The following is a 25,764-nucleotide window of genomic DNA, read 5'->3' on the forward strand; positions in this document are numbered from 1 at the left end:
AAAAAAAAAAAGGAAGAATCATATATATCCCAGATACCACTGTATGTTGTACCAAAATTCTTGAGTTCATCTTGTAGACCCCTTTATTTTAATCACCTGGCAAATCACCACTGGGCTGGGATGGATGGAAGGGCTACTCACATGATCATGCCGATATTCCATCTGACATACAGATGCTCGTCGGTCACATCCTGGAACAGCAAGTAGAGGTCGACAGACATTTATGTAGTACTTCTTGCGTTCATTTGGTCCTGAATTATCCATGGCATACCAATTTTCACCTCTCTTCTCCGATCTTACTAAGCTAGTAGAAAGAAAAAGTTTTATGCTAAGAATACACATTATTCATTTTGCTTTGTCAGTCTCAATAGAGACTGACAGTAAAATCAAAGAATCAGCTTATATCTCGGGAAATGAATCAATATACTAGATTGAAATACCTACATTTCAGGATACTTGCAGTTCACATTGTTATAACAGATGACTTTTCTAATGCTACCTACACACAAAGCCAACATCATGCAGTGCTAAGGTATAAGCAAGAACACAAACCTAGAACAGCTAAGCTCACACAGAGGCTCTTACTTTTACCTTGACAAGTCATACTGGTCCATGGTGTTGGGATCTGTCACAATACACTCCAGTGGCATTTCAGGACAGGCATATTCAGTGTACCATCTGAAGTTGTAGGTATAGTTGTCTTCTACCTAAAAAAAAAAAGCAAAAACCAAATAGGTCAATATATGCTTTCATACCAACTACTACTTGAATCAAGGCTATTCCTTTTTATAGTAAGCTTATTTCCCTTTGGTTTGGAGGATGTATTTCCTCAGATTAATTTGTGTTCTGTTTGTCTCCATGTTGATCCTGTCATTATTTCCCTTCTGTAACACCAGAAATACTTCAAAAAATCCCACACCAGAAAAGCAGAACCAGAACAATAACTGCTGTGTTACAGGACAGTCCTAGTACTTGTTACTTCTTCAGCTGAAAAGTATGTACATTTGCTCTTTTCACTAGAAACATAAGAAGATGGAAAGCACTTCTAACCTCTTCTAACATGGCCTAGAAACTAGAGAATAAGCAAGGCAAGAGGACCCTGACACAGGTCAACAGCTTACTGTTCACTAGGCAAAACAGGTTTTACACTGACAGATACACCAAGAGAAATAACTGCTTCCTTTATCAGCTTGCTTTATAGCTATGGGTATTTGCATCCATGAATCTCCGTCCATAAATCTCTGCTACAATAGCCTAACAGTGATAATTATCAAAATCTATGGACAGAGAAACTTGCCTTTTTCATACATAACTTCTTACCTGATATTCAGGCTGACCTACTCCAGCCTGATGATCACACAGGAAAGTTATAAGGGTAGATCGCTGTGTTTTCTTCTCATTGTTGTAAGCAGTACCATTTTTGTAGGTCAACTGAATCAGACCATCATAATACGAAAGTCTGGAATTAGGTAGTCCAAGACTCCAAAACTGATCCTTTCTAATAAAAAAAAAAGAAAAAGCACAGGCTTTGGGATTGAACCAAATTCAAATTTAATTATCTTAAAGAGAAGTATTCCAAACAATAGGCACATAGGTATGTTTATGGAAGGTTCCATAAGAAGACAAAAAGGATTAAGTTATACTGATTAGACTAGGATGTGCTAGGAAAGAGTGCCACCAAAAGGAAACTTAACACATGAATAGGTGACCTTTGGAAAGGAAATCATACCTTAATTAAGATATCTAACACACTAATCCTGCATTCTCTAAAGCAGTGACAGGAAATTCATATTTTCAAACTGCATATTTTAAATATTAAGCTCAGTTTAGTTCCATGCAATTACCTGAGCACAGAAGATCTAGGACCACAAGTCTTCCCACTTATTGACAATAATTACATTCACATGCTCTTAGCTTAAGTCCAAGTTTGGTCTAGGACGTTTTCTTTACTCTAACTTAATGCTAGCTCTGTCAGGTTTAGCCTGTCTCCCCATAAAGTGTAGTTTTAGTGCCTGCAGTGAATTCTGCATAGCCTGAGTTGGAAGGGTCCCACAAGGATCGTCGAGTCCAATTCCTGGCTTCCCATAAGACCACCCAAAAAAAAAAGAAGTCACATATCTGAAGAAGTAACGAACACTCAGTCTCAAAAGCTAAATGCAAGATCACATGTGCACTTTGCTTGAAATAGCTGGCAGCCTAACTACTGTGCTACCACATGCTACTTTACATGTTTTATATGCAAACTCCCTGAGTTCTAGTAGTGCAATAATAATTTTAAATGCAAATTGCTGTTACACAGATAACACATCACACAACAGGAAATCTATTACAGGCAAGAGAATTAGTTACTCACCCTTGTGTTACCTGGCATGCTGCTGATTGCATGTGACACAAATCATCAGGCACACTGCCACAGATGTTTATGTAGAACAAATATTCTGCAGTGTTAACTGTGTAGTGCCCGTTTTTCTTGGTCAATGGTGATAAATCAAAAGAGAAGCCTAACATGGAAGAAAAAGCTATGAGTTCCACTTTTTCCTACCATCTGCCAGATCTCAGTTTTACTGGTTACACAACCAGTTGTTACATACAGACATGATCCCCATAAACATGTCTTCGTTCATGTAATTGATCCAGAAAGGCACAAGTTCAAATACAAAACATATCTCCTACACAAAAAATTACTGCAGTCAAATAACACCTACTCTCTCACATACACTAGCAGAGTATCAAAGCTCATGCTGTTTTCACTTTCCATACACATGCAGTTAAAACGGCTGTGCTGAAGTGTTAGGTTCTTAGACTTGCACTAAACTCACTCCAGTTTTGCACAGCAAGAAGAGTAAGTGATGACAATTTCTTTCCTCAAGACCTTTAAATGTAGCCAACATGCAGATACTTAACCTACCTGCCTGAGGATCAGAGACTTGACAGTTATCTCCTTCCGTTTTAGACAGGACACACGCAGCAGCAGTATACCAGTCAAAAGAAAATGAACATTCACTCTCAGATATCAAGATCGGAGCACTTTCTAGATCACCTGGTATCATAAGAGCAATGTGTTAAACTGCACACAGTAATTCATCAGAATAACTGAATTTAAGGCTAGCAATAGACTCCTTCCCAACCTCAGACTAGAGTTAACAGCTAAGGTATCTCTCCTCTAAAAACAAAGAGCACAAAATCAAAAATGCTTTACACAAGTTCCTTGCACCCTGTTCCTCCTCCAGCTTAGCCAAGAGGAGGAAGATAGTACTCAGGAACAGACTGAACAGTATGTCTCACACTCCCAGAGTGTTTGCAAACCTGAGCTCTGCTACAAAGCAATAGCTTTATCAGGAACTAGGGCATGATCTGATGACCAGCGCACTTGGAAAAGTTATCTTCCTCAGGCTGAGGTACAAAAATCCAAGATTCCTATTTCCCTCATGGGCTATTACATGGAGATGAACAATATTAACAAGTCATGCAAATGCTTCAGTTTTGTGTACACTGCAAGCAATTTAGAGACAAAATACATTTATTGGAAAAGACTGTTGAAGTATACAATTGCATTTCAGAATCAAGTCTTTTCCAGGACCAAGACAATCTGGAAATAGAAAGTGCCTTTTTCTATAGCTTCCAGGTGTTTCCTTTACTCACTTACACTTACATTTTGATTGATAGAATCTCAGCTTAAGAGATTGCTCAAGAGTCTTTAAGGAGTACTTATATAAAACATAAAAGCAGTTACATTACTATTATCCTGGCAAACAAACCACATTTCTTCACCTTTTGTATACAAGAAAATTAGGGACATACGTGATTTAGTACTCGTGATTTAGTACTCGTGATTTAGTACTCGTGATTTAGTACTCGTGATTTAGTACTCGTGATTTAGTACTCGTGATTTAGTACTCGTGATTTAGTACTCGTGATTTAGTACTCGTGATTTAGTACTCGTGATTTAGTACTCGTGATTTAGTACTCGTGCCTAGGAATACAAGATGACATCCAGTTTTTAACTGGATCAAAGAACATGGCCTTACCTGGTCTGCATATAAGAGTGATGACAGTTTTGATTTTTTTGTTAACACCACAGCTATCTCCATTTGAATAGGTAAGTTGAATATTTTCTCCAACCTTCTTAGGTGGAGAAACAAATGTTCCAAGATTCTTGCTCTTTTTTTCGTGATCTACAAATACAAGAAAGTCACTTTTCCCCCCCAGAAAGCATTTTACACCAAGAAGAAAATATTAGCCAGACAAATGGAAAGAAAATATAAAACTGCAAGGTTTTTTCTTTTTTTTTTAACCTATCCCAACACTATACTACTAATCATGGAAAAGAGCGTAATATTCTTTAGTTACAGAAAAGTCTACTAGTATCATGTCTTCTACAGTCTTTAGAAGCACAATGAAAATATACTCCCAATTTTTTTCCTCAAGTAACTGGAAACAGTCAGAGCAGCTGCTTTCAATTAACAGAGGATTTGCAAAACCTTCAGCATCTTAATTAAAGAAAACCAAAAAAGGACTCACCTACAGAGCAAATAGCAGCATCATCTGGGCAGCCAGAAGCTCCTCCTCTCTTCAGCACTTTATGGCAGACATTGATGTAATAACGCTTCCGCCCTTCCTCTGAAAGATTACTGTCCACAGCTTCCCAGTTCTGGGCTGATTCTGAAATACAGTCATTATGAGCATATCATCTAGTTTAATCTTTCCATCCTCTGCACCCTAGAATGCCTTTTATCATAAAGAACGGAAAAATCACCCATCCCAATTGTCTTTAAACATATGTTTACTTTCCTAAGGTTCTTACTTGAAGAAGGAATTGATGTGTCCCAGAAAAAACACTAAGAAAAGCGAAATTTGATTACTGTTCAACTAAGGAATTGCAATGACACACGGCATATAAATTCAGAACAGAAGTAACTGAAAGGTAGTTTTCATTGCCATACCTGAACTGCGGACCAGAGGTGACAAATCATAGTGCTTTTTCTTATCAGCAACTCTGCAGAGAAGATCTTCTCTTTCTTTAACACATGCATATTTTGTATACCAAGTGAAAAAATAGGTGCAGTCCACTTCACCAGTAAACACAGGAGTTCCTCTACCATCATTACCTTAATATTGATAACAGATAAACATAGGTAAGCTTTCCAGTGGGGGGAAAGAGGAGAAAAGTAAGAACACTCGAGAATTAGCAAGAATAGAAAAACCACAGTTCCTGTGCAACAAGTTTTCTATTTTTTCATCTATAAACTGTTAGCTAAGAAACCAGGCCCTTTCATAACTTAATATTCTTGACCACTGAGTGCAAAATAAAAATCAATGCTACTGCACAGCACAAAACAATCCTGCCACACAGAATTAAGTGCTTACTCTAACAGTATTTTTTGCATTAATTATGGCTCAAAGCATGCATTCATTTTAATGTAAGGTCTACTAGCAAGCTCAAACTCAGAGCAGAGTGATCACAGCTCATCACACTCACCTGCTGTTTCATTGCACTCAAAGTTTATGACAGTCATTCTCTGAAAGCCGGAGCTACACGCATCCCCATTCGGATAAATTAAAGTGAGATCCCCATCAGAATATCTGAGTGAAAAGTCAGTTTTAGATAGAGACATAGGATCAAACACAGTCACACTGCTCTCCATGCAACATAAACCACTTTTTTTTTTTTAAAACACTTATAACAACATTTCACTCTAGGAGGAATACAGTTGGTTTATCGACACTGATATTGGTATTCCCACTGCAACAAAGGCTTCAAGTCAGACTTTAGTCTACTCTTCATGAGATTTGTATACAGGTTCAAAAATATTCTAAAGCTACCCCAGCTTTAGTGGAATGTTTCTTCCTATTAGTTTATTTCATGGCTATTTTTGCAGGTGGAAGAAGTCATACTCTCTAGAGAACAGCTCCCACAGGTCTGTCACACGCATACAGACAGAACAGAAGATTATACCTACACGAGAATTACTTCTGCTTTGCTATTATTCCAGTATGCCACTTGGGAACCCTGAGGTTCTTAAAGAAAAACGCTAAATTCTAAACTCCACTAGTCTTGAGTACAATTAACTCATGCTCCTGCAAATGAGTTAGAGATGCTCTTTTGTTGACGACAACTTCTAAATATCAAACCCTAATGTCACACTGCATTCAAAACTTGAGGAGGGCAAAAATAAGCACAACACAGTTTGCAGCTCTGATAAAGTCAGTAAAGTTTCTTCCTCATCTTGGCAATATACCGTTAATGTTTCTATATACAACAGTGAGCAAAAATACTTGCGTTCCGTATCCAATATTTCTTACATGACAAATAAGGGCATCAAAGTAGGAAACAAAGATCAGTCATTCAGACAACTCAGCAGAGCTGAAGAGCCCGGCAAGAATTCTTTACACACCTTAGAGTCTGGTTCTCAAATCTTCCTGTCACCTTCTTCTGGTAATCCGATGATTTTACTTGGCAAGCTGAAGCGTATCCTGTGCTGTCCTTGCAGTTACCCGCACCAGTTCTCCCACATACATTCAAGTAATAGTAATACTCCTCTTTATCATCTTTGGCTAAATATGGTGTGACATAATCTAAATAATTAAGAAAAAAAGGAAAAATGTTCCAGTAGAACAGACATTAAAAAAATCTACTAGTCAGATATGACTCAAGTATCTAGAGAGGTTATTTTTCCTTAACTCTACACATTGAACCAGAAAACCAATTAGTAGTACCACACACTGAAAATAAGAATAGTGAGTTTACCTGGAGATAGAGTAAGTGGTTTCAAGTCAATGGAGACATCATGTTGCTCATTAGTCAGAAGACAGCTCTTACTTTCCAGGTAATCCCTGTGACAGGCATACTCAGTAACCCATTCAACTTCATACCGGCAATTTGTTTTTGCTGTGAGTTTGGGACCTGCACTCTGATACAAAAAGGATCAAAACTGCAATTACAAATCTAGCATTGACACTGACAGCATTACAGTCATTTAAGACCAGTAATGACTAGTTTCATCTACAAATTGCCTAAGACCTGCAAATGCTGTCTCTGGCCTCTCTGGTATGGAGAGCTCCAAAATAGCTCTTACTGATTACGTGACAAACTACTGAAAGCCTGAACAGAGGCAAAGCATCAGGCATGAGTAGAGTAATAATATACTAAAAAGGCACTTTTCCTGAACATGCTGGCAAAAGCAGGGACTACAGAGTCACAACTGCTGACAGCAGCTTGGATTGTATTTGTCTAAGGGGATTCCTTGAAGACAAGAACAGAGATCAAGCAATCCTTTAAAGACAAAGCAGCCTTACATACTGGACTGTTATAGCAACTTTCATCCTGATTAAAGGAACATTACAAGTATTTCAGAATTCTTTAGCCAACACTTATCAGATGTCAGGTAGTGAAATATTTTTGTACCTCTTCTTGCAGAAGTGAAATATTTAAAAAAACTCTGACTCAAAACTAGAACAGACAGATATGCACAGATAAGGTCAGTAATACCACTCATACTGCATGCGCATAGCTATGCTGAGGTATTACAAAGCGACAGTAGAGAAATCTGTGGTCTGCTTCTTCAGTCATGAGTACGATACATGGTACCTATCTAGGTCGTAAGGTATAAAAACATGAAATTCAAAGTAATAATTGAAATATATAATCGAAAAGCATCACAACATCAAGCAGCAGAGCACTAACAATATCCATTCTGGTCCAACTAAAGGGGTGCAGGTTGCTGAAATTACCTGGCATCACCTCTAACACTGTATCGATACAGTACTGCCAAAACCAATACATTGCTTAACACTACAGACTAAAGTAAAAGGAGATCATTAGCCTGCTTAGCAAGTGATAAACTTCTGCCAAATACAGTTGCTAGTCTAGTTTTTTTTTTTCCCTTGAGGCAGGTTAGACTAATAGTTGTTCGTACGTAACTTGTTTCTTTATAAGCATGTTCAGCCTCACTGAGGATGCAAACGCCCTTATTAGCCAACAAGGCTTCTGTGCCAAGGATTAACACTGTAATAACTCCATCCCCTTCTTAGAGAAAAAATTAACCCAGAATAGGGCAACTAAATACATCAAAACACGAGTTCTTGTTTAAAGTTTCAGAAGACAGTTTTTCCACAGAGTATTTTATTTTGAATATCCTACACTCTCCACAATCTGCAAGACTGAAGAATTTTCTATTCCCTTTAGCTCTCAATAAAAGATAATGAACAACAGGAGTTAGAGAACAACCATTTAACACAAACTAAAACAGGAAAGTTACCTCTTCTCCTCTCTTAGATGGGCAAACAAAAGTGATTGTTACTGCTGGGTTATGGCCTAAGCAGAAATTCAGCTTTTCATCATTGTACGTTCTCTCATAACTCAGTATCAGCCTAGAAAAAGAAAAAGGCAAATCAAAAAAACAAGACAGTACATAAAAGAATACTCTTGGAGTAACATCTATCCTCTGCAAAATACACCAAAACTGTCCCACTTCTGAAAGTTAATTTTGTAAGTGTCCTTACTTCTTTCAGTAAGTAACTACTAAGAGAGTCCCAGAATTATTTAACATAGATCCTTCTGCACAGCAGTTAAGATGGCAAGTTACAAGGCAGGGAGCATACAGTATAGGAATTTGGCTGATAGTTATAAAAATAGCTTTCTTCTCAGACTGCTGGAGAGCAGGTGCAATCAACAGCTCTGCCACTTTGGAAGTAAAATACAGTAATAATGTTTTGCCACATTGCTAACTCCATATTTAGAATTTCTTTCCATCCAGCTCCCAGAATTTAGAGTGTGGCAAACTCCTTAGATTGCTGACAGTAGCAAGACAACTGGGATGGATCAGACAAGGTGGGAATAGGACAAGGATGCACAGCAACTGACAGAAGGACAACTGAGAAGTTGACTTGACCAAGAAAACAAGGAAATCCATACAACTTTCCAAGCAAGTGCAGCTGTTCTGTGCAATCTAACAGGCAAAAAACAGCATCAGGAGGAGCAACTATCTGGCTTCAGCTTAGCTGCACCTCCAACTGGCCTCTCTACATCACAGGATACAGATATACCCAATCATGTTACTCCTTTTCCAGGCCACCCTAGTGTGATTCAGGGCACACAATGACTTTTCCCTCAAAAAATGAAGAGCCACATCACTGAAAGACCAGAGACTTTGGTCTCTTTGTTATAAACTTCGGTCTGTTTTGATTAGGCTCAGATATGACCATGTTAGATCTCGCAAATAACATGAGATTTTTTTTATTTTAGTCTATTTTTAGCTACACTTACAACATAAAACACAGCAACAAGAACAGAGTCAGCATCAATATTCAAGTACAGTTACCCTTCAGCCTCATACAATAGGCAGACAGTTAAAATTCATTCCTCTGCTTAGAGAGACAGAACACTACTTTCGTTTGGCTTCTCTGAACAATGCAATTTTGTAAAGAGGAGTCTGAGAAGGAAGAAAATCTGTTCCATTATGAGAGTATAATGGAAGATCTACAAAAAGACTATTCTCCCAGTATTTGAAGTAATAGTCTCTGCCACTGCCTCAAAACTGAACATGCAATGGCAACGTGAGTCTTCTAGAAGTTAATGTTTTATCCCATCCAGATGACTGACTAGTTCACAGAAATATCATCAGATAAATCAATCACCTGTCTTTGTCATGGCGTTTCAGCTGATCCTGCGGACGACCAACATCATATGCATGACCTTCATGTATCAAGCACGCTGCACTGCCAGCAGGGCAGTTTATGGTTTCTCCACTTGATCTTCCTGTTACAAAATACAGAAAGTGAGATTCAGCATCTAGCTCAGCTCTGCAGAGTACTTTGCCATTCTATCTGCAGGCTCACTGTTTTACCTCTTTCTAAAGATGCTTTTAAAACATATTACATCAGACAAAATCTGAAATGCTTGTGATATTCAATGGGGGGGAGCTCATGCTTCCCTGTTTAGGACAGCAAGTCCACCTTCCTTGCTGCAGTTAGTTTCCAGTTGCTAGTACAGCAGTTGGATGCATATAGCTTTAACACTTCCTGAAGTGTTTTAACTACTTACTTCCCCCACACACCCTCCACAACAATGAAATAATTCCAAGGAATCGGTAACCCCTTCTATCTAGAAAGGATTTTTTCTCCTCCTTTATTTCTTATTAATTACCTTATTCAAAGCTGTGAGCAAAGTTGCAGACATTTTTGCTGTTGTGTTTGTTGTTTTTTTTTTGTTACGTCGGTTTTGTTTATTATAAATAAAACAGACCTGCTACTAAAACTGGAAGTATTATATAAAACTTCTTGATATGGGCTCAAAATATAAATTTAATTGCACAGATTAAGAAAAAAAAAATCAGTGCAAATATACAACTAAACTAGTATTTTCAGCAAGATTCAAAGGAACACTTTTGCTGTTTTAATTTCTAAAGCATGTAACACCCAACTGACATGAAAGTGCTAGCTAGATGCTTCTATTTACCAAAGCACCTCAAGACTATTTTAGCTGCACCATGGGATATTCATTTGAAACAAAGCAGCAGCTTGAATGGGAGCCCAAAGCAAGCAATAAATTCAGAGCACAAGAAATGCTGTAAACTATTTGGGTCTTATCTGGCAGCAAACAGAAGCAGCTGCAAGACTGGCTCAAGTGGAAGAGCTTAAGTAAATGCCTCTAACAGTCCCCACCCTTTCAGAAGAGGAGTATCTCTAAACAGCTCAATAGTTAAAGAGTGCAAGCTGCAGCTTCACACAAAGCAGCCTTCAAATCATCAGAAATAGTTTTGAAACAGAAGCACAGCTCCTAAAACATTAGTATTTGGTCACTCAACAGCCTCAACTGGAAACTACCATACTGGTAGAAATGTACATACTGACAGGTAGAACAAGCAAGTGTTCACACCTATGTCTCTGCAGACGTTTATAAACAGGGAATCATCATCAGAATCATCCACCAAGTAGTATCCTGGAACTTTGATGAGAGGACTCAAGTCATGTTTCTTCAAATCTTCATCAAATACATAACAAGGCACCTAAAAGAAAAAAGTTACATGTAACTCATGTTAATGAGGTAGAGAAGTTATGAGCAGGTATTTATAGAACTACTTCAATAAATGGAAAAGGCTTTTACTTCTTGAAGTACTTCCAGACAGATGTAAAGCTAGATACGCTGGCTAAAACAAAGCACCCAAAGTTAATCTGTTCTGCTCCAGCTTTTACAGGAGTTTTACTATAAGCCACAGAGGTAACAAAGGTCAAAGAGCTGCTTAAAATCCTCAGCTCCACCAACCTCCAACAGCTGTTTTATATACCTATGAAGAAGTTTGTTGAGGTTGTTGGCATTTATTTGGGTAGGAGGGTTGGTAAAGTAAAATTACCAGAAGTGTGAAAAGTAACTTCTGTATGGATAGTACATACATTACCTCTTTCACAGGTTTAAACAAGTTTTTCTTGCAAGCAACAAAGGTCCTCCACTCAAAATAGTGTACACACTCTGTTGCTGTTACAAATTCAGGGGTACCCTATTTAAAGGAGAAAAAAGTTAATTACTTGAAAAACAGACTTCAATTTTTCTCACACACACACTCTCAGCATTAAGAACTAAGAATATGGTATGTCACAAACCAAAAACATACATTCTTGTTGATAGCAAGATCACTGGGTTGTATGTTTTCAGCAGTTTTGTTGGTAAATGCAGCAAAATGCAGACTGCCAAAATCCTGCTCACTCTGCATATGTAAGCTCTCAAATTAACATCTGCCAATCCTAACATGCAGTAATTGTACTGTATCTTTCAGAAGCACTCACTATGCCAACTGCTATTGGCAGGAGCACCAGCCACAACTACTAAAAATGAAAACACCAAAATAAGCGTCTATAAAGAAATGAACAGCAAGGCAACGTGTAGTTTGCCATTTCTTTATCTTTCACCCCACAGAGAAGGCCAATTAGCAAATTCTTCAGCTACACCTCTGACGTCCACTACTTATAGGCTCACATTAAACACATCTGCATCTATTTTGAGACAAGAATTCTACCACAGTTCAGGGCTGGAGGCTCAACTGAACGACTGCTTACAAAAAGACAATCACATTTTTTCCCACTGTTCTTTCATCACTCCAACTAGAAACACTTCAACCTATTTATTCCCCCCTCCATTTAACCTTGGAGACAAGTTGTTCCAGACCCTATGACTACATCAAATGGAGAGGAAGTGTCAAAACCATGCTAATTAGAAGTTTGCAGGCAGTTATGATGTGGTGTTACAGCTGAAGTTGAGCAAGAATTTTTTTAAGAATCATCTGCTAAAACAGCACAGGAAGCATTTAAACCTCTCTGGTGCACAGCAAATTGTTTCAACTGGCTAAGTTTCCAAGAGAGGGGAATGGTGTTCAGCATGCCTTACAAAAGCAGCCTTAATAAGCATTAATCAGATACACAAATACACACACAGATCATGATCTGTATAGAATATCAAGCTGTGGTATCAGTTAAATGTTTTTTAGCTGCAACTCCAACAGCACAAGATCAACTGCATACAAACACTTTCCAAATATTGGCACTCACAGTGGATATCCATTAACAACTGTGCCTCCAGAACCCGGCTGATGTACAAGCACTAAGTTCAGCTATATGCGGACAAAATCTAACACGTACTATTCTGACCCACACCAGAGGTCAGTCACGTTCTTCAGTACTGACAATTCAGGTTCACAGCTTCAGTACAGCCACTATTGAAAAAATAGCTCTTATTGTTACAACACACAGTTGACTCATTCATCAACACTGCATTAAGTGCAATCCCTCTGAAAATACTAAAGACCCAGAAGAGACCAGGATCAGAGCTAAGCTGCAGATCTGCAATTATTTTCTAGCTTGACTGTATTTTGGAAGCTGCTTTGGATCACATCCTTAATTTGGTACTAAACTGTAACTGGTTATTCCTTAAACTATGAAGCTCAATAATTACTACACCCACTAGAACAGCAAGTCTCCATGCAAAGCAAGTTAAAAGGACATGCTACTTCCACGGAAGATAAGAATAAGTGATTTAGACTTACCAGAGTTTTCCCACACAGGAAGTTGATGTTGCTTTGAATTTGGTGCTGAGTGCCTTGCTGGGAACATTTATTTGTAGTGTTGAATACCAAAAGAGTTTTAGAAATTTCTCGCAAAGTTAAGCTACCTGGGGTACGAAAAAAAAGTCAAGAATTTATCACAGTACTACACCTTCACAGAAGCTCACAGAGAGTCAAGTCCAGGGTCAAGCACAGAGCAGCACGAGACATATCAGTCTACTTGAAAACAGTCTTAAACAGAATACAACTGAAGACTTTCCTTGCAATTCTTGTGATCTTTAAAATATAGGTCCCAGTTAAGACAGTATTTGATCTTTCTAATCATTTCTACTTCCTCAAAGGTTTGTAATGAAAAACTTATGAACTAGTTTCAAGTATCACAATTCACTCCTTTCTCCCATCAGCTTCTATCAGCTTTTCAGCCGTTGCGCCTTTTATATGGCTAGTGTCAGCACAATATCAGAGAGAATCCACTTAATGAACAATTCAGTGGTGCCTGGACACACAGACTGTATGGAATTACGTATACTGCTGAACCCAGCACAGTCCCGCTATATGCATGCACGCCCTCCTGCAGCTCTCATCTCCTTCAGTGCAGCCCACATGCTGGGGTTAGTGATACATCACTGCATGTCCCTCTTTACCCAGCACCTCACAGGAATGGAAAAAGTGAAGCACATTTCAAGCCATGTCGACAACCAGCTCAATCCACTGAAACGTTTCTACTCAAACCTACTTTGGTCAGCATTAAATACCAACTCCTTTTAGATGTAGCATGCTAACTGCCTATTTTTGCAGGTAGATTTTGCTGCTACAGCACATTTGGGTTGAAATAGAGAGCACTATAAAACGTCAGTATCACCTAGCTTTCTCCTTTCTGTTTTTATGTCTGTGCTATAGAACGACAAGTCTGCCATCACTGCAGACAGCAGCTTTGTGTCTAGGTCACTTGCCGTTTCACATAACTTTGCTCAGCCTATTATCTCCCCATTTAGAGCAGGAAGGGGCAAAAACAATCAAGGCAACGTTTCACAGGAACACCATTCCAGCCACTGTTACCAGCTGCAAGTGCTTCCCCTAACAATGTGGGATCACGTTTTGGTGATGAATGCCAAGACATAGGAAAGGCAGGAACTGCTGATAGCATCAGTGATAGTGCTGATAGCAACAGTGTTCTTTTGCTTCTTTCCATCAGGTTCCTCAGCACTATCATCCAAATCACTCCTGCAGACTGGAAAAAGATGTATTTGTGATAGTTTCTGATAGCTATCAATTACTTTGAAACATTGCAGGGAGAAATCTACTATAGTCATCAAGCTGAAATGGTAGCAATCAGAATGAGAACTGGACAGCCAACCAATACAACAGTTCATCAGTAGTGCAGGCTGTGTCTGTTGATGCTGTGTTACACAAAGCCACACTAAGATGCTAACACCTAAGCAGCCACTCACAGTATCCATTATATAATCATGGCAACAAGACAGATATCTAATTCCATACCATCTGCCTTCTCAAGGGAACGTAAGAATGGAAACTTGTCAACCCAGAAGAAAGGTAGCAGAGTAAACCTGCACATATCCACGGTGCACAGCATTTGTGTCAGATTGAGAACCTGCTGCAGTTACATATGTTAGCACAGCTGCAGTTCAGAACCAGTTCTTCAGCACCTAGATGCTATCAGCAGTTCCTGCCTTTCCTATGTCTTGGCATTCATCACCAAAACGTTGTCTTCAAGTTTTAAGGCTTCCAGTACTGGTGCCGATTCATGTTTTTCTTCACTAGGGAAAGAAGGCAACATAACTTTCTAGTCAAAAAGCACTCTTGAGGACTCAACTTAGGCTCCTGTACACATTAATTTTCTCCCAATTCTGAGAACATGTTACACTGCTCTAAAGGTTTGTTAGCTGACTCCAGTTTCCACATTTAAAGTTATACTCAAGGCAGGAAAATATAAACAAAAAACAAGCAAAACCAGTATGTCTTGCTTAAGTCAGGCCAATAAGATTACTTTCCTCCTCTGTGAATGCTTAAATCTAGTTTAGGAACTTGCTAAGGTTTTTGCTCTCTTCAGCTGCACATTACACATCCCATGAGCAGGGCTGGGGGAACAGTCTCAAACCACCAAACTACCTCCTTGCACTGTCAGCTTCCCATGAATGTCATTCCAGAACACCAGTTCTGGAGAATCTTTACCTTCAATCAATCACATTTCATCTTGATTTTAGAGATGCAGTCCTTCCATTACGCATCACAGAAGTCAGCTACTACAGCTTACCAAAAAATATAGTATCAGATACTTTACAAAGTTGTACTAGATCAGTAAAGGCACTGCCCACAACAACTTTTACTTATTTATTCCTTAGTCTTTTCAGCTGCTTGGAAGGAGAAAGGCTATCATGGAAGGCATCCAAACAGCTGTCCGTAAGAAAGAGACATTTAGATGGCAGTTATCATTCCATATCCAGTTCTATTGCAGCTGGAAGAGTGCAATTTTCACCACTCAGGTTAATATGTAATGCTTCTGTCTTTAACTGTAGTAGTAGTCAAACTAAACAGAAATCAAGTCATATATGTCTTGTCTGTCAATAAAGCTGAAGGTCCTGTTCTAGGACAAGCCTTTGGAATCTCAGTACCAAAACTGACCCACTGTCCCACTGAGACAACACTGACCACAAGACTTCCCTTAGGTAGTATCATTATAATCATGGACCACACAGCTTTAATCCCTACCAAAGTTCTAGGTATCAGTACCTACAGCTATTACCTCTCACATAACTAATATTTAAAAGTACATCTATTCTTTGCAGTGAACACATCTTTCTGCAAGAAAGGAAAAGAAATCCAATTGAGCTCATATTGGAATTAAGTTTACTACTTAATAAACTTTGTTAACTGGCACTTTGCTCCTCATTCCCCCAAATCAAAGCCCTCCAGCTGGACTTAGTCTTAAACACAGAAGTAAGTTCATACCAGCTAGAATTCTTTAAGACAGGTATGTGGCTTAGCTGTCTTAGCCAAGAACCTACACTGGGAATCCATATCTGTCTAGAGCTAGATTCCCCTTCTCTCATTAAGAGAGACTTATTGACAAGCAAGAAGCTTGATAATCTGCCAGCATGACCTCAACTCAGTGTGATGGTGCTGAAGTTTCAATACAACCAAGGGCAGTATGTTGATGAGTGGCAGATGCCAGTAACAAGTTTCAAATCATGAACAAGAACAGAACTGGCAATCTGGACAGAGAAAAATAAAACGCAATTTCAATGTTAACTGTACTGCCTTGATTCCCTAGTTTATTGCAGAGTGGTTAAAAAAAACCCTCGAGCAGTATTTGTGGCTTAACCGTTGAGTCTCATTTCTGTTTGGTCTCTTCAGGACCAAGTTACTGTGATTGTTGCTCAGTTCTTTTCCATCCAGCAGCAGTCAGGTGATAAGACACTCTGCTTTGCATAGAGTGGAATATTTGCTACCATTCACAGTTACGACACAGATCTGCACTCCTCCTTTCAAAAAGGAAATGTGAGTCACACCTACACAGGCCTCTAGATCTCACAACACTTCCCTGGAGAGAACAATCATCTTCAAACTGCACCCAGGCAGACACATTTCAGTCCCATTAAAAAGAACACGCTAAAACTGTGGCTTGCATGCTCTTTCACTTTGTGATCCACCTGCAACTGAATGCTCAGAAGCGAGATCCACTTCAGCAGGAAACAAAGTTCTTACATATTTTGTGAATGAAAAAACATTAGCAGTGTCAAGTGGTCTAGTAAAACATCATGCTGCTCAGAGTGGTAGACTCTGTCACACATCTAAGTTCAGATGGCAGTTTTGTATCTAACCAGTCATTCCAGAAAACTCTGAGGCTTAGAAATAATGCATTACAAAAAGATAATAAAGCCATGAGTTGAGACATGCTTTTTACTCATCACACAGTGATTTGAAGTTGCAACTAGTTTGAAAAGCACTGATTGTATCACTGCAGCTAAGGGAGAGGAGTGGCTTACTAGATGCTGTCTGCATGCACTTGAGAATCCTTTTTCTCACTATCTTCCAGCAATCCAAGCTTATACACTTTTAGTGATGACTCAGAGCTTCTCTTAAGAGCTATCTGCCAATGGAAGGCAAGATTGGTCAACACAATCAAATTCACATATCAGATCTGCAGGATCAAAGAGGTGGTCTGAAAAGATAATACTCTACAGAAAGCTACCACATTACTGTTAGAAGTAGCTATCAGAAAGCCTCTTTGTTGGTTTCAGTAGCTGAAGAAGTAACCTCTACAGTGAAAAATACCTATGAAAATAAGTACACAAGTACTGTTCAAACTATGAGCTGTTTCTAATTGAGGATACCACGTGCAGGCATGCGCCCTGGAATACGCCAGTTTAACACTTAACTCAGCACCCAGTAGTCCATCACACACTTAGGATATCAAGGACATCTCAGGATTACTACAGCAGCCATCAGACTTGACAAACTGAAAAATGGAAGGCTGTACATCATTCACTTCCCCTGCGTCTAATAACCTAAAGACATCCCAGAAAGTTAGCAGTACTCTAGACTGCATATGACATAGTTACCTAACTCTGTCAAAGAGCTAACGTAACATCAAGCTAGTCTGTAATTAAGTTTTTCCAGTGTTTAGTATCAAGCTTCAAACAAGGGTATGCAAACTGTTTATCCTACCACAAGTAGACATGTTTATTTCTGCTTGAGATAGCGTGGAACTATGCAGCACTAGGTCTCCAGTAGTGAAACCAGTAAATAAGTTTCACTGAATTATGTGAAATAATATAATGAATTACACATTAAACCCACAATAGAATGAAGTTCTGAACTGTTTAGAAAAGAAAAATCTTTACTAATATATTAAGAAGTTCGGAAAAATACAGATATGGGGCCTTGTACTAATGTGACTCTGAAATACCTACAAGAAAGGACATTTCTTTACTTACCTACTGACATATACGTTCTCTTATCAACATCATAGGCACAGACTGCACTTGATCTTCCACACTCTTCAACACCAAAACAGAGGTTTATTTTATAAAGCACACGTTTGTCTGTATCAATTGCTTCCCATGTGTAGCTGAAAAGAAAAAAGCCTGTCAGTTAATATCCACATTTATGTTGCCATCCTCTAGACACCAGTCCCTGTAATAACCAAGTTGTAAAGTTCAGTGTACCATTACATCAAGTTCCCTATTTATGTTCTAGATCATTAAGTATCAGAAACAGTTGTTACTGAACCAGGGCCAAGAGCTAAACCAATTTAGCCACTTGAGAAGCATATATTTCATCTTTCTTGCAGCACCCAACCAATCACTTTTTCCCCTCCAATCCCTGTAAAGGCTGCTCTGAATAAGCAGATTACAGGTGGCGAGTCCTTTTCCTTGAAAGCCTGATAAACTTGTCAAACATCTTGGGCAGACAGCATGCAATTGCCCTTCAGCAATACCCAACAACAATGGAAGTCTAAGTCTCAGAGGACTAGAGCAGCAGTCCACATCCCATCCCCATCAGCTGCAGATCCATTCACCTTCAAGAGAAAAATTAGACTTAGAAGTATTATTTGCATCTTTCTGTTCAAATACTGTAAGAATCTTAGGACTTCGCTGCACCCTTATGCGTTTTTCATGCAACTCAATATTCAAAGGACAGTTCCTTAGGGTAACGTCAGAAGCTGCAAAGCAAGCAGAGCTATCTATGAGATTCAATGAAAGAGATCATACTAGTAAGGTACAACCACATCAAGGAAAAAAAAAAAAATCAGCTGACCAAAATCTGATAGAGGAACATAAGACTCTGGTTAAACACAATGGGGAATAAATCACAGTAACAGAACATAAAAAATAAAATGTAGTGTAGTAGCTCCAAGGACACATTTAAGGACTAAAGACACATTTCCCTCCTCACAGTCACTGAGATCACAATGCTGACATGATCAGTTATACAACATGGCACCACCCAAGTTAGGACTATGCCCAGATCGACTGGTCTGGAGTCAGGAGCTCCTCAGACAGGCTGGTTTATTGGCATAGTGCACCATCCAAGCTCCATCAGGAAGGCTCAGCTCAGTAAATAATCACTATCATCAGCTTGGCTCAGCTACATCTCCTCTTGTTCTGGCAAGAGCATGCATCCTGGGGATTATACTGATTTTTGCAGTGTAAAAGATTCCCTAGCTTTTCTATCTGAAATGGCAACTTCATTAGGATTTAATGCAGATTCATCACATCAGGAAACAGAAGGCAACACAGCAATTTATTAGGTACTCCAGATACTTACAGCTCACCTAGGGTTTAATGAATCTGACCTGCACTACAGGTTAGTAACAAGTCTAACAAGAAAGCAGCTTTCCTCTCTCAGTCATCAACAGACTAGAAGTCGATCAGAAGCTTCACCCTTAACAGTTAATCTACCTTGATCTCTAGCTCAAAGGTGCTATATCCCTCAGTGCTGCCATATCCTAGATCCCCCCAGGAAGAAAACCCACTCTTGTTTCACTTTGGAAGCCTAATTCCTGGCTAAGACAGGAGCAGCTCAGCTACTTTGCTCTAGATTTCTGAATCCCTTAAGATCTCCTCTGAAATCCATTGTACTGCATCTCTAATCAGAGAGTCAGCAGTAAAATACCACACTATTTTCCATTTAATCACTGACTATATGGTTCTTGGCTTCCTTGTACTACAGCAGCCTTAATTTTGATCTGCTGATGGCTGGAATAAGTAGAGAACAAGTAGAAATGGTTTCAATTCACAGAAGGAATTCTTGTTGTTTGAGCCTTATAATTCTGTAATAAGAATCAACATATCAAGTTCTAAGTCATACCTGAAACACTAATAAAAACTACTTTTTATCAGCATGATTAGACTCGAGGACAGTGACTCTATCCTAGACAAATACTCGCCACTATTCTACCCTCACAAGTAGAAGAATTGACATTTTACAATCATACTGATTAGTTCTCTGAGCCACTTTCTTGCGTTTCTGAAGAGGTCAAAAACAATGCCTATGCAGGAATTAAGCTATAGTACAGGAAAAAAAAAACAGGAAGGAATTATTGTACAACAACATATGATTTCCACCCCCATTCCCACTCTCCCCCCCAAAATTGGAAGAACTTGGCTCTGGCTTCAAGGACTTTGAAGACTGAGATCAAGACTAAAACATATTCTTTCCCTCCAGGAAAATGTATATTTCAATCACAATACAATTTCCTCAAATACAACCCTGGAAAGTTAATATTCTGCTGAAAAAAAAAAAATCCAAAGGCTCCAGTGCTCTTTTTTGACCGATTTTGAAAGACAATAGTAGTAGTAATATATAATGCTAAGGTGATAATAAATTGCTGATTGAGTAAATGTAGCTATTCAGCACTTTTAGGTGATTGGGAAACTAAAATTTATTTTCAAATTGAACTAGAATCTGATTCCTTCATACAACTGAATTATAATCTATTAGAGATTAGTTTCTTGCTCTTCCAGCTCCATGTTATGAAAGAGAAGAAATCAATACCTTTTAAGCCAGTTTATCGGCATGCCAGAAACAGAAGAGAAACAAGATGAGAATGCTCACAAAACAGAAACAAAATAGCCCCTAAAGTGAGCCTCTCTGTTCCTTCAGACATCTACACAAGAAGTCTGAGGATTTTTTCTAAACAATCCAGGGAAGTAAATGTGGGATTTCTTGCTTCATCATGTTCCAAACCACACCTCCAATGGTACACATAAGCGAACACCTACAGTAGTTTCTGAGTACCATCACTTTCAGAGAAGCTCAAGAGCCTTTTCTTTAAAAGAGAGCAGAAGGGGCAGGGCTTATTGACTGAACCTACATAACAGCAGGTTGGATACCATCTAAGCAGCTGTTCTAAACTCAGATGCAAAATACGCATTCACAATGAAAGTCTGAACAATTTCCTACACAAGTAAAGTTCTGACATTAAATCAGTGTCTGGGGATAGGTTCACATACAGCCCTGCAGCATGTGCTCTATTTCCAACGAATACAAACTGATCTCTGCCGCATCCAGTAATGGAAACAATCTGTTCACAGCCTCACCGCCATCCCGACTGCAGCCCATCCACACGAAGGGCTCTCCTACAGCTGCTCAGAAAGTGCCTCCTGCCTGCAACTACGTCATGGTATCATCCTCCCCTCCCCAACCTGCTCTGGCCAGTTATCCAGCTAGCAGAGTAACTTACGCTTATGACACCCCAGATTCACCCCAACTGAGCTACTATAGCAACAGCTCTAACAAGACAGAAATGGTTACAGGGTGAGGACACAAGCAATTAACTCACTGCCTGCTGTGGGCCACAGTCAGAACTGAAGGAGCAAGCACAATCTGAGAAGTAGTATGTCACTTCCAAAGCGTCAGCTGCAGACAAACGTGAACTTAGTTTGTACTTAGGAGAAAGGAAGAGCTGGAAAATCCCTCAGTATCACTGTACCAATGACCAGACTGCACAGGTGGACAAAGTTCAGGCAGACATGCAGTACAGACCTAACCCCAGCAGTCCTAATGGGAGCCACCGCACAGTTGATGTGATATTGAGGTGCCCTCTGTCCTGTGAGTGCAAGAAAGCCACCTGCTCACACCACTGAAATGGCCATTTCTGGTGCAGTTCATAAGTATATGCCCTGAAGAAAATTGCAAAATAACCATCTCTGCTGAAATCATAACATGATGCCTTGTTTACAGATAACATCTGCCACAAACTGTCTCATTAGAGGCCCAAAATACATCTCTACTTTCACCTTTTGGGACAAGTTCTCTTCTTGTTTTCCCTCCCAGTCTCCATTAGTTATTTCTGGCCTCCACTTACAACACAAGCCAGATCCAAGAACTGCTCTGCCTCAGAGTTAACATAGTGACAACAACAGGCATTGCGCAGCAGAGGAGGCCAGGCTAGCTCCACGGCTTGGCACAAGGCAGCTGCAGCAGGCAGCTCCCACTGAGGCAGGGCCAAGGCCTGGCTGAAAGCAGCTGTGTAAACAGCAGCAGCAAGCACTCAGACTAGGCCTGCCTGCAGGTCAGTCTTTGGTCCTTCGTGGAGCCAGGGGTTGGACTTGATGATCCTGGTGGGTCTCTTCCAATTTGTGATCTTCTGTGATTCAAGATGCCAAAGCAGTAATGAAGCAGTGAAAATAAAAATCCTTTCCAGCAAATTGTAAGGCCTTTATGCATTCTGTTTATATGCCTTTACTGTTTGACAAAAGAAAGAAGCAAAAGTAGCGTGAAAAAGGGAAAACATATGAGCTTCAGAGAGTCTGGTTTACCTTGTGAACGAGTAGCTCTGGCACTGCAAGCTGTCAGATTTCAACAAGATGAGCAGCTGCCAAAGCACATGCACCAAGTTAGAGCCACAACCTGCTTTCAGGTCTGAGTACTGGTAAACCACCTCAAAGGAAACAAAGCACTCAACAGACCAGGGCTGCCTTTCTCACAACCACGCTGCACTTCCTACTTCTTTAGTTCCTACTGGAAGAGGAGTATCCCCTCCCCAACTGCTATAAAGCAGTTTCAAGAAAGTAGACATTGCTCTCCAGGCATACCATACCAGCTGGTTTTCTTGAAATGGTATAACGCAGACCTCTCAACTCAGAGACAAGGTAACCTAAAAAGAAAAAAATCACTGAACTATACCTCATTAGACATCCAGCAACTTCTCTGCTAGAATACACTGCAGGGACCGACACCTCTGTGATCCTACTGCAAGCAGGTTCAACAAGCACAAGCAGACAAGCTTGGGAACAGCTTCCAGAATGACCCACCCTAATCTTATGCCAGCAACTTAGATCCACTACTTCCCATGGAAATCACTATTAGGTGTGGCTAACGTTTTAGCATAAACATGCATGGCACAAACTTGTTCCTCTACCAAAGACATTTCTCTTTAGAGAAAGAGAGAGCTCAAATGGCACAATGTACAAAGCTATCACTATGCCTCAAGAGATGAAAAAACACTAATCTATCACTACTCATGCTTAGCTCTGCTCAAGTTTACTCATCACTTTTTCCAGCCACCACGCACAGCACATGTCTCCAGGCAAGGTTTTATGCATCATGCATAGCAGTCTTACAGCTACACCATAAGCTATTCAGCTTTCTCAATCCTTGCACACACTTTGACATTTCATCTTTTGTGATGCAGTCTAATTCTCATCCACTAGGTTGTGTTATAGAATGCATAAAAAAGAGAGAGCAATTTGTACCTCAAACATACAAGAGGCATTGAAGCACATGTGCTGAGAAATCATATTTAAGCCACTATAGTAGCAGCTTCCCAGGCATATGAAGCAATCATGTACATACACAATTAGGTCTGGTAATGAGTTACTTATGACATCTCCCACTTAAACGTGTCAAAGCACTTAAGGGAGCCAAGCAAGTTCAGTTACAGGTCATCTCTGCCAGCACATGCTCTGCACTGAGGCTACACCAAACACTAAACCCAAGGCTTCTAGTGGTGCACAAGAGCACATATGTGGTTTCATGACAAATACTGAAAGGAGCATACATACAGTTCTGTTCACGTCAATGGCCAAGTGCATTATTTCAAAATTCAACATTAGGCTTTCAACTCGAAAGTTAGCAGTTCTGCCTAATAACAGACCTGTGACTTACAGCTATTCTGAGTATTCCTTTCACTCAGGAATCTAAATTATAAAATCTACACACTGACTCTAATCCTTGCACAGGAGACAAACATTATCTGTCACCAAATAATCTACACTAGAATACACTCAGCACAGCAGAGGAGCTTGCTTACTTTTCCTACCATACCACCACATTCAAAACATACCCTGTATTTGCTTTTTTCTTTTAAAGAGAACTGTCAAGCTTCATCTTGTTGATATTGAAGTACACTGATTTAAAGAACAGCTGACCAGTAACTTCCTATATCCAACCAAACTCTTTGTAGCCTTTCCCAGATTTTGACATTGCAGCAACCCCCGATGCACCTCAACAACAGATAAACCCTGGCTCTATTTATAAGTCACACAGCAGCACAGTCAGCTTTAGGAGAGCACAAGCTGTGACATTCAACAAAGTTTCAGCAAAGGAAAGCTTTTTCCTATTTCCACTTCTCTACACTGTTCACACATACCCACGGTAAGGCTACAAGAAACAAGCAATATAAGCTACCGAAGGCTTAGGCAGTCTCACACTACAGTTCCAACAGACAGAAGATTTGTAATCTTTCTTTCCCACTACTAGAACCCAGATTAGGTGCCTCTCTGCTACTACTTAAAAGCTTAATGACCTCTATTCTCAACTCCAAGATTTTCCTTCCTCATGCAGCTTTTGACATTCAGCCACTAGAGAGCCTGCTACAGCTTCACCAGCCTAACCAAAGGCCACACAGAACCCAAGACACAAGATGACAGTTCTTGTAAAACTAGTCAAAATCTTACTAAGGCAGCACAGGGACAGATTAGACTGGTCCAAGAGCTGTCCTGCATATCCACATCAGGTCTTACAACTTACAGATGAGACCTCAGAGAGCTGCATAAGTGCTCAAGCCACTTAACCACATCATCCCCCCATAGTGTAGCAGTTTTCCTGCAGAACAGATCTCCACAGCATCTTCAAGAGCTTGCAGTTTGAAAGGTTTGGCTTTTCCTTTACCCTTTACACATTACTAGACAGAATTCTTTTGAAGCTTTTCTTTAGGAAAGAAAAAAAAAAAAGAAAGAAAAGAAAGAAAAAAGCCAGGCAGGACAGCCAGCACAGATTTTTAGAGGCAAGTGTGTCCCTCAATGCCATTCCTAAAAGTTTCTCTAGTCACAAACAGACATGCAACAAAACCAAGGTAGATGCTGGCACGACTTAATACTACTCTCAATATAGGAGCTGTTTTACAATCAAATCATTTAGGGCAATTAAAGAAGGAAAAAAAAAAAAGAAAAGAAAACACACTTTAAAGCCAGAGGAATTAAGAATTCGAGAGACACAATAGCTTCTCACTTCTGTCCCAATTTCACAATTAGGGCAGTTACCCCACAGAAGCGTTTTATGCTCATGGGTTAACCTCATAAGAAAAGCTATCTTCTGCCCTCCTCCCTTTCATCACTTTTTTTTTTAATCGCTGTGCCCACAGATTCTACCATTCGCTCACGTGACCCAGACCACCTGCCTGATGTGCTCAGGGGCTACGCTGCTGCTTGCCTGGTAACACTGATGAAGATAAAATACTCCTTTAAGCATCACAGCGTAGTCTAGCTCATTACTGAAGAAACGAAGACCAGCAAGACATATTTCCCAAACCAGATTCCCAGCTGAACGCATTACCGGAACAGGCCAAAACACGACCAACAGTCATTCCCATGCAGCGGCTCTCGTTATTCAAGGCTTTCGCAACTAACTCAATTACTGGTATGCGGCGGTACCCCCGGCAAGAACCCGGCTGGGAGGCGACGCACGGCGCAGCGGACACGGGCACGTTTCCCAAGGGAGAGCCACACACCGCAGCCCGGCCCCAGCCACAGCCCCCGGCCGTAGCTCCTTGCGAGGGGCGCTCACGGAGCCGCCCATCCCGGCACTCGCCGTGCCGAACGCGGCGCTACGCCTGCGGACAAATGCTAGGCACTGCGGATTCGAGCCCCTCCCAACCCCGCGCCCCTGCCGCCCACCTGCACAGATCCTGGAAGAAGGGCTCGTCCAGGGTCGCGAGGGCCGCACCGCCGTTCCCCAGCTGCAG

The 25,764-nt window shown here is 40.1% G+C and overlaps 1 protein-coding gene across 1 annotated transcript in view; it reads right to left on the minus strand.

The window, feature by feature from the left end:
- IGF2R (insulin like growth factor 2 receptor) overlaps positions 1-25,764 on the minus strand; it is a gene marked incomplete at its 5' end in the record, with an annotated part of 53,663 nt that extends 27,899 nt beyond the window's left edge. The window contains 18 exons of the mRNA XM_019613523.2: positions 142-304; positions 592-707; positions 1,321-1,498; positions 2,354-2,501; positions 2,909-3,040; positions 4,029-4,175; positions 4,522-4,662; positions 4,944-5,108; positions 5,480-5,583; positions 6,396-6,576; positions 6,749-6,911; positions 8,259-8,370; positions 9,637-9,757; positions 10,877-11,006; positions 11,397-11,495; positions 13,035-13,159; positions 18,011-18,144; positions 25,697-25,764. Coding sequence (XP_019469068.1) covers positions 142-304; positions 592-707; positions 1,321-1,498; positions 2,354-2,501; positions 2,909-3,040; positions 4,029-4,175; positions 4,522-4,662; positions 4,944-5,108; positions 5,480-5,583; positions 6,396-6,576; positions 6,749-6,911; positions 8,259-8,370; positions 9,637-9,757; positions 10,877-11,006; positions 11,397-11,495; positions 13,035-13,159; positions 18,011-18,144; positions 25,697-25,764 — 2,427 coding nt within the window. The remainder of the gene's footprint in view (positions 1-141; positions 305-591; positions 708-1,320; positions 1,499-2,353; positions 2,502-2,908; positions 3,041-4,028; positions 4,176-4,521; positions 4,663-4,943; positions 5,109-5,479; positions 5,584-6,395; positions 6,577-6,748; positions 6,912-8,258; positions 8,371-9,636; positions 9,758-10,876; positions 11,007-11,396; positions 11,496-13,034; positions 13,160-18,010; positions 18,145-25,696) is intronic.

The sequence above is a fragment of the Meleagris gallopavo genome, chromosome 2, assembly GCF_000146605.3.
Source record: "Meleagris gallopavo isolate NT-WF06-2002-E0010 breed Aviagen turkey brand Nicholas breeding stock chromosome 2, Turkey_5.1, whole genome shotgun sequence".
NCBI classification, from domain to species: Eukaryota; Metazoa; Chordata; class Aves; order Galliformes; family Phasianidae; genus Meleagris; species Meleagris gallopavo.